We start from the raw sequence: 9,482 nt of genomic DNA, 5'->3' as shown, positions 1-9,482 counted from the left end.
ACATAATCTACTTAACCAGCTTTCAAGCAGTCAAGTCGCATCTCGAGACCACGCTTGGGAGCCCTCAGTGCCCATTCGCTGGCTCTCGTGCACGGCATGCTAACAAGTCGCAGGCCTCTCACCTCAGCTCCAGAGCAGAAGCAGGGACTTCGAGGTGCATCCCAGACACCAGCATGGGAACTGCCCCTCTGTGCACACGCTCCCATCTGAAACAATGCTGTGATAGCTGGGATTTGGTTCAAAATCTCTGTGGGAGGAGCATACCGATAAAATCGAGACCGACCTTGACCTGAAATCCCTGAAGCCCAGTGTGACTTCTCAAAGCAGCAACAAGAAATGAGCAGTGGGAGGAGACAGCTCGGTGAAAAACTCCCTTTTCCTTTGGATGAGCGTGGAGGCCGTGGAGACCAAGCAGGAGTTGCGAGGTCCTGATTCAGCAGGAGCATCACAACTGGTACACCTTTGAACAGACAGTGGCAATGGTGGTGGCCATGGCGTCTACAGAGATGGGGGCCAGACAAACACAACCTTATTTGCCAAAACGCACATCTGTTGTAGCCCAACGAACTCGGCTGGATGCATGATCAGGTCCCATGTCCTTTAGAAGGACAGAAGAGGAACAAAAGGGGAAAGGAGGGTGGAACCGGGACCCGAACCTGGCAGAGGAAGCTCTTCGGCAGATGAGCAATTCCAGATGCAACACTCGCTGCCAGCCTTGCGGCACAGACCGGCTTTCCATTCCCACTGAAATGAGACTGAAACTATGAGAGGCAGGAGCAAAGATACTGGGGATAGATTCAAAGGAATGTTCTAGAGCAAAGCAAAGCGAGTCTCTTCCATGAGTGAGGCGACATACACGCTGATGAGCAAACCCCTGCCCTGGGGATGCACAGGGCTGGCCTCTGATCTCTATCCACAAGAGAACTGACTGACTATGGGCTGGCACATTCAGTGGCTTGTACAGCGAAACCCAGTTATAGCGAATTCTAAAAATCTGGACACACGAAGAGTGAACTTGGTTCCAATGGGAACAGGAAACAGGCCATAGACAGATACATCTTTTACAAATTAACAAGAAATGGAACAAAGCAAGAAAACTGTCGCCATCGTATCTCATCAGAAAATGGTTTGGCTTTAAATATTTATCCTGAATGTGTCGAATAATATTTTGCAAAAGTAATGACATCTTTATACGAACGGACCAACCAGAAGTTTTCCACTGATCAGTCTTCCCTGACTGGTAGGTAAGATGGCTGTTGGCTGCTTTAAAGAGACAGGGAGCCTGCAGATGAGAAAACTCAAGGCCATCTTTGCTATCCTTACCCAGAGAGATTCTGAAGACCCACAGCCTGTAAGTGAAGCCATTCTCCCACTGAGCAATGTGTCCCGGAACACTTCCGGGCAGCCAGTAAGAGGGTGGACGCACACTGGGCTCTCGGTTATGGCTCAGACAACTTCAACTGATTGGGCAATTCTGGAGCTGCTTGTAAGACATGGAGCTTCAGGCTAATTTCGGCTCATTCGGCCCACGATCATTTGAGATTCATGTATGTTATACAATCTCATTTATTATGTTGGCCACAACTTGCTATTAAGATACAACATATTCCAAAATATTATGTATCCTAACAAATCCATATTATGCAAAACTATTGCTTAATAAAAAGCTATAAATGCTTAATAAAAGCTATAAATATTTTCTTTGCACGCTACATACTTCCAAAATAGGATTTGAAGCAGTCTGTGATAAAAAGACATCAAACAAGAATGGAAACAGAAACGGGCCACGGGAAAGAGGAAAAGAAACACAATCACCAAACACCTAGACTGACATAATTACCGAAAACATAATAAGCTCCCCTCAAAGTTTCCCACTAGCTAAAGAAACGCAGTTAGGTTTCAATAGAAGGAAATATTTCCTTGCAATACATCCTTAAAAGAACTTCCATTTAAAATATTTTTAAATGAAGCTTATATGTCTTAGGTTCTTATTCAAAGAGAGATAAATAATACGTGGAACGAAGTTTTGCAATAGAAATTTAAAATACATGTAAATATATCTTCAAGAAAGTCTTCCCTGTATCAATAGTCATTAAGAGTTGAGTATAATAAGTCTATGGCCAATTGTTATTTACTGACAATTGTGAACTCAGTGGAGGTTGGGATGGTGATGGTGATGATGGTGATGGTGGTGATGCTGGTGGTGATGCTGGTGGTGGTGGTGGTGGTGGTGGTGGTGATGGTGGTGACGACGGTAGTGATGACGGTGGTGATGGTGGTGGTGGTGATGACGGTAGTGATGACGGTGGTGATGACGGTGGTGGTGGTGATAACGGTGATGGTGGTGATGATGGTGGTGATGACGGTGGTGGTGGTGATGATGGTGATGGTGATGGTGGTGGTGGTGGTGGTGGTGGTGGGTGGGTGGGTGGGTGGGTGGGTGTGTGTGTGTGTGTGTGTGTGTGTGTGTGTGTGTGTCCATGTCAGGGTTGCATGGCTGGAAGAAGGAATATCAGTAACCTACCTAGTAAGACCCAGATATAAAACTTTCAGGAGATTTTACTTGACCTGGTATAAAGTTTGGTCCATGTGGAAGGAAACAATGAAGCAGGGGCCCCACCCATCACCTCCTTCATCATGCCTTCCTTGAGCCACATCGTGACCCCAAGCTTTAGTAGACACCTAGAGAACAAGCAATTCAAGATTGAGTCTTCCAATGAGAGCCTGCAATACGGACACTTGGGATTAATGGTTTCAAGAAGATGCGTGTGCTTTGAGTCCCAAACAGTGGTGACAGAATTGGCTTCTTTTACGTAAGTGGGAAGTGAATGGATGGCCCAGAGAGAGGTCTGCGTGGAGGGGCTGCGGAGAGCAACCCTTTTCTCGGTGTGATGTTTTTTTTCTCCAGAGGAACACCCAGATAAAGTCTTACCATTTTCTCTTAACATGAGCCTGAGCTATAGACTCCAGTGCATTGTATAAAGTTAAGTCGAGAAATAAGATTAAAACGAATAGGCAAACACAGGGTTCCGCGGCCCGGAAGGTACAAAGGACTAAGCCAGACACAGGCTGAGTTCCCAGTCTAGCCGGCGACAGCAGGACATCCCGGGCACGGGCTGCTCCAGTCCTGACACGGCACGATGCATGGGGACGAAGGGCAGTGAGGGGGATAGCCAGACGTCTGGACACGAACGGCTTAGAGTAAACCCATGCTCCTCAGTCAGGACGGCACTCAACAGTTCTCACATTTGCCTCCAGTAAATGAGGCAGGTTATGAAACTATGCCAAGGTTTCAAGCTTTCAATAAAACTGCTTGACAAGTGTAAAATATTAATCCAATCTGCCCAAAAAGAAAGGAAATGATTAATAAAAAGTGTGGAGATAATGCGAGGAAATATAAGGTGTTTTTCGGGGTAAATGAGTTGAGAAATCATTACAATTCTTATTACTTTGAGCCGGGTTGAAGAAATCCTGTCAAAGAATGCAAAATTCAGGTGAAAGCAGAAGCATTACATCTAAACTTAACGAAAACTTGAAATCTTTCTTCGCAATCATCTCAACAGAAGCAAGTGGTTACCTCCCGAGGACAGAGGACCGCGCATTGTGAAGAGGACAATGCGCGCTGATTGGCTGAGGGCCGCGCATTGTAAAGAGGACAATGCGCGCTGATTGGCTGAGGGCTCTGGGGTACATCGAAGATGCACGCCAGGAGCTTCTGCCTTCACTCTGCGATGATCTATGCCCGTGCTGCATAACTATTACCGTCTCTCGTAAGGGCTAAATCTTCCCGCGTTGTAATGCAGCGTTTTTAATTGGTTGCGACCTCCACTTCTTTCGGCAAGGAGGAGAGAAGGGGCAAGGTCTACAGACAATGAATAATGTGACAATTTAATGATTCCCGGGGTCCCACTCACCATGCTGTGTGAAGAGGTCACTGTGAATGATTTCGATCAAGCAATACAGCTTCTGAATGGTCAGCAAACCCGTGGGGACATTTAGGATGAAATCGGTAAACATCTTGCTATGAGGAAAAACACAATGGAAAGCATTTAGGGATATACAGCAAAACGGTCCACAGTGTTACCAGACAGTATGGAGTCGCAAGGTCATTAAGTGTCATCGAGTGCCACCAAAAGATCAGGTAATATCCATTCTACAACGTAGGCCAAAATCTTATCCGAAAAACAATACTTTAAAATGCTATTTTTTACTTCATGCCCATTAAAATGGCCATAAAGTAAAACGCAGACAATATCAAATGTTAGCTGTGACGTAAAGAAGTGGAACTCCGATACCAGGCCGGTGGGAACGTAAGATGGGGTAGCCACTTTGGAACACTGGCATTTCCTCAAAATGTAATACAGCGGCCATATGACCTGGCATTTCCACTCCCAGGTAAGTACTTGAGAGAAACGAAAGCATGTGTCCACACAAAACCGTATTTAGGACACTTAAGAAGCGGGACCATCCCAGGTGTCCATCAGCTGCTGGGTGGGTAAAGGAAAGGCAGCATATCCATGCAATCACCTATGAAAGGGGTCACACTCTCACCCACGCTATGACAGAGACGCACCTCGAGAACACTGCACGAAGTGAGAGAGTCACAACAGGCCACATGGCTATGATGCCATTTATGTGAAATGCCAAAAAAGGCAAACACACAGATCCGGAACATAGATCAGTGGCTGCCTAGGGCTGGGGTGGGAACAGGGGATGAGGGTGAATGCCCACAACGTATCACACTGGGGCGATAAAACTGAAACTCGATTATGGTGATGGTCTCGAGACTCCATAAAAATACTGAAAACTATTTCATGGAACATTCTAAAACTGGTGCACTTTATAGTGCATAAATTATATCTCCAGGGAGATTTTTTTAAAATTTATTTTTACAAATGGCCAGTAACCTTATAAAACAGTATTAGAACAAGGGGTCTTGCTGGTAAACAAAGACATGTAAATTAAAATGACAAGACCCACTCATATTGGGGAGGTTCTATAAAATAGTAATTCCAAGTATTGACAAAATTTGGGAAGATGGAAATCAATAAACACTGGTAGAAGGCTGATCCGACCCTTTGAAGGGCAACTGGATGGTAGTTATAAAAACGTTTTAAGAAAATGCAAGACTTAGTAATTCCACTTATGTTTATACTAACTACATTACTAAGAGCAGAGAGTACAATTAAGTTACGAATATTTTATTCTAGCACATTTTATAATAACAAACGACAAGACACGACCCGCCAGGACAGCACAGTGGCCTGTTCTTTGCAATCGCAAAGCCTGAGCTGTCGGTGAAGCCCTGCCACTCACCAACTCAGCCATCGACGACAATTCACTTAACACAAAAGTGGGCCAGGACTAGATCCTAGGTCACACCACTGCTGTGAAGATTAATCGAATGACACATTGAAAGCGCTTCGTGTGAGGCCTGTTTTGTGTGGAGAAAGCACATACTCGATGTCCATATCTATTGTTGCTACTTAAATAAATGACGGGCCAGTGTAGGCTGGGACACTGTGGAAGCTATTAAACACCTGACGGAGAAGACTCCTTCATGGTGTGGGAAAACGAGACGGCTAAGGGGCAGGCGCTGACCGGGAAATAGCGAATGTGACGCTGAACTTTTGAGGGGCGTGTGCGTGTGCGTGTGTGTGTGTGTACACGAAAGACAACTAGGATGACCCAGTAAAATGTTAAGTAATTCTCCTGCGATCTCTTCTGTTTCATCAAACGTAAATCAATTTTCTAAGCAGGAAAAAATACAAACATAATTTTCAATGTCTTCTTTTTTCATCAGTAGCCGAGGTGTCCAGGAGGACACCACAGCTAAGGAGCCAGGTGGCCGAGAGCAGCCCAGGCCGGCCCGTGGGAAGGGGGTCTGCTCTGTCACTGCACAGGATGGCGCCCCCCGCAACGGGCGAGGGGCTGAGCCCTGCACACAGCGAGGACAGGCCTTGCGTGTGGCCGTGACCCCTACGTCCCTGATGTCCTATTTCGCGTGTCCTGAACTGCACGGGTGGCACAGGGTGGGCTCAGGAGATGGGGGCAGGAGCCCGAGACGCTGCGCCTCCTCGCAGTGCCGAGGGCAGCAGGCGCCGCTGTTCTGGGTGCTGTGGGGAGCAACGCGGCGGGGTAGGCAGAGGGGGACTGCGGGGGCGGAACCGCTGCCGGGCGGGTGGCCTGTGTGTTCCCCCTCTTCTCCCTCGGGGCCTGCGAGCTCTGACCGGTGCTGGCAGCTCCCAGCTGCAGAAAACACACGTGTCCGTGCGGGACGCTAAATCCCAGGGCACGAGCAGCCTGCGGTGGGCATGAAGCACGGGAAGGACAAGCATTTTACACCGCTTAACAGCCGGGGGACAGGTGGCCCTTCACTGATATTTAGGTGGGCTTTTTAGGCTGGTTAAAACGGTGCCATCAGCGGCTCGTAATTTATTACGTCAAATGTTAAATCAAAAACGAAAACAAAAAGCAGACACGGACCGCGCTGGCGACGTCTGGGGTCGCGAGGCCTGCGCATCCACCTGCTCCATCTGCTCATGACAGCTCTTTTCAGAAGCAGCGACAGCCACACACGAAACAACGGAAACGGGCTTGGACGGCGAGGGCGGGAGCGCGGGAGGTACGAGGAAGGGTTCCGTCCCCAGCCTGGCTCCTGGGTCTGAACCCCCAAGGGCCAGCTTCCCAAAGGGCTGTTTTGTTTTCAATATTAGATGTCGGCTTTGACTCTTCTCGGAGGCTCACAGCCCCCTTCTCCCAGGAGCCCCCAAACCGCAGCTGTGGGCGTTGGGGGAAAGAGGAAGTGAGATGGGAATCTTAAAACTCCTGGGCCGGATTTGTAGGTGCTAAAAACAAAACCGAACCCCAACATCCACATCGTGATATTCGAGCCCCGAGGAATGCAAGATGCCAAGTTTGTACCGCACGCCCACTGGGCTATCAAGCATGGTCTAGAGAAAATACCATCACTGTGGGGTGGTGTCCGTTCCACATAAAGTCATAGTTAGCGGTGTCACGGGCACCACTGTGATCATGGAGGCCTGAGGCCCGACCTCTGATCACATGGGCAGAACTCCGAGCACCCCATAAACCAAACGCGCTGAGCGGGAGGCCGCGGAGGGACTGGAAGCCCGCGGGCCCCAGGCGCATCCTTACCTGAGCTCTTTGGGATCAAACACCAATTTCACATCGTTGACGATCGTCGGCAGGTATTTCAGAGCTGCCCCCTGCAAAGCAAGACCAAGAAGGATGCTGAGCCGAAGGCAGTTTAGAGAACACTCATATGAATCCAGAATTACCGTGAAGGGCCGCCGACGTACCAAGCAGAGAGATCACTTTGTAGATGGGAGGCTGATGGCTAAACACGATGAAAATAGAGCCCCCCCAACCCCTATGATCCACAAACAACGATGATTTGTTATATGATAATCCTGACCCATAATAACGGTAAAATTAACAGAAGCAACGCTGTTTGCCTGCTGACCAAATGCCCATACTGCGATAATCTTTTACGTGATGGCCTCCTTAACCTTAACGAAGCTGCAGCTGATGACGACTTGCGCCCTCAGGAGAATCCTCTACCAAAGGACTGCGGCTCTAATAGTCCACAATATTCAACAACTTATCTTTGCTCCATTCCAAAACTATTTTCCTGTATATCTGTGCATCCCTTAATTAGGAATCATTTTTTTCTTTAGTAATTTTATCTATTATATTGATATTATGTATGTTCTAGAAAACCCACACTCTAAAAAAATAGACGGATGGTGATAACAGTAGATCCTAATAGATGCTATGCGTTATGCTACTATCCTGGTATATTTTATCTCTAATGGCAACAGACCCACAGGGAGTTAGTTAGCTGTGTTGGAAGGCAAGGAAGGTGACAATGAAGATGTCAGTTACTTTCCCTGATCACACAGCTAGTACTAAACTGAGCTAGAACTAGAATTCAGTTCTCCCTGAACGAGCCTGATACAGTCTGAGCTCGGAAGCTAAGCAGGGTCGGGCCTGGTTAGTACTTGGATGGGAGACCACCTAGGAAGACCAGGTGCTGTTGTCATAAAAAAATAAAAAATAAGGGGTTGTAAGCTGACATGGTCCTTGCAATCTGTGAGGTCAACCAAGGGTTGCCTCGCCTAAAAAAAAAAAAAAAAAGAATTCAGTTCTGTGGGAAGCCAGGGTATGGCTATACCCTGCTGGGAACAGTTTCTGGATTTTAAGTGTTCTGACCACCACTGACCATACCCCCACCTGACTCTTAAGTGACTCCTTACACCAGGCTGAACTCCTCCTCCCTGAAAGAAAGGGAGGAAAGTAACATTCAAGCATTAAAGCTCAAAACCAAATTGAAAAGAGAATTGGACATCAATGGGAACACTGGAGATTCTGACACCTGCTATGTAAACAATCGTCAACACTGTTTTCCAAAAGCGAGTGGGCAGACGATACCCGGAATGCACATGGCCAGTTAACTGATTTGTAACAGAAAGCACAGGCTCCTCCTCTTCCTCCAACTAATGAAATCCATTCCATCCCTCACACTAAATGTGAAAGTTAACTTGAAATGAATCATAGATCTTAAATGTGAAACTTAAAAATATAAAACTTGTAGAAGATACTTGTGGCTTTGGGCTAAGCAAAGAATTCTTAGATATGGCACCAAACATATAATCTGCAAAAGGAAAAATTGATAAATTGTACTTTATCGAAACAAAGAACTTCTGCTGAGACAAAAGGAAATAGTTGCAAATCATATATCTGATAAAGACCTGTATCCAGCAGATACCGAGTACTCTTAAAAACTCCATCATAAGAAAACAATCTTTCCCCCAAAATAGGACAAAGATTTGAAAAGATACTTTTCCAAAGAAGATACATGGATGGTGAATAAGCACCTGAAAAGATGCCCACATCATTTGTCACCAGGGAAATGCAAACTAAAACCACGATACGATATCGCTGATATCTATTAGAATGGCTACAGCAGAACGAAAAGCTGACAGTACCGCGTGCTGTTTGCAGATACTGCTGGTCCGGAGTCAAAGTTAGTCCATTAACTCTGGAAAAACACTTGGCAGCTCTTATAGCGTTGGATGAGCCCTCTCCATATGGCCCGGCCATGGACCCCCTGAGCAGGGACCCAGGCGAGATGAACCCGGTTATGAATGTTTACAGCTGCTTTCTTGGCAACCGTCAAAAACTAGAAAGAAACTAAATGTCCATGAAAAGGTGAATCCATACAATGGAATGCCACTCAGCAATAAATTTTTTTTTTCATTTAAAAAAAAATCTATGTTACACACAACATGGATTAATCTTAAATGCACTCGGAGAAGTAAAGCAAGACAAACTCTAAAAGCTGATGATTCCATTTCTAGAACAGTCTGGAAAAGGCCAAACTACAGGGAGGGAGGACGCCTCGGCGGTTGACAGGGGAGAGGTGGGAGAGGTGGGAGAGGTGGGAGAGGTGGGAGAGG

General features: G+C 46.6%; 1 protein-coding gene across 1 annotated transcript in view; it reads right to left on the bottom strand.

Annotated features, from left to right (window-relative positions):
• Positions 1 to 9,482, bottom strand: part of LOC105295708 (dedicator of cytokinesis protein 1-like) — a 182,660-nt gene that overhangs the window by 125,488 nt on the left and 47,690 nt on the right. The window contains exons 3-4 of the mRNA XM_011365488.2: positions 7,159 to 7,229; positions 3,915 to 4,021 (exon numbers count right to left, since the gene is read on the bottom strand). Of these exons, the coding sequence (XP_011363790.1) occupies positions 3,915 to 4,021; positions 7,159 to 7,229 (178 nt within the window). The remainder of the gene's footprint in view (positions 1 to 3,914; positions 4,022 to 7,158; positions 7,230 to 9,482) is intronic.

This window comes from Pteropus vampyrus, unplaced genomic scaffold, assembly GCF_000151845.1.
Source record: "Pteropus vampyrus isolate Shadow unplaced genomic scaffold, Pvam_2.0 Scaffold111, whole genome shotgun sequence".
In the NCBI taxonomy this organism is placed as follows: domain Eukaryota; kingdom Metazoa; phylum Chordata; class Mammalia; order Chiroptera; family Pteropodidae; genus Pteropus; species Pteropus vampyrus.
This window is presented reverse-complemented; position numbering and strand designations above follow the sequence as displayed.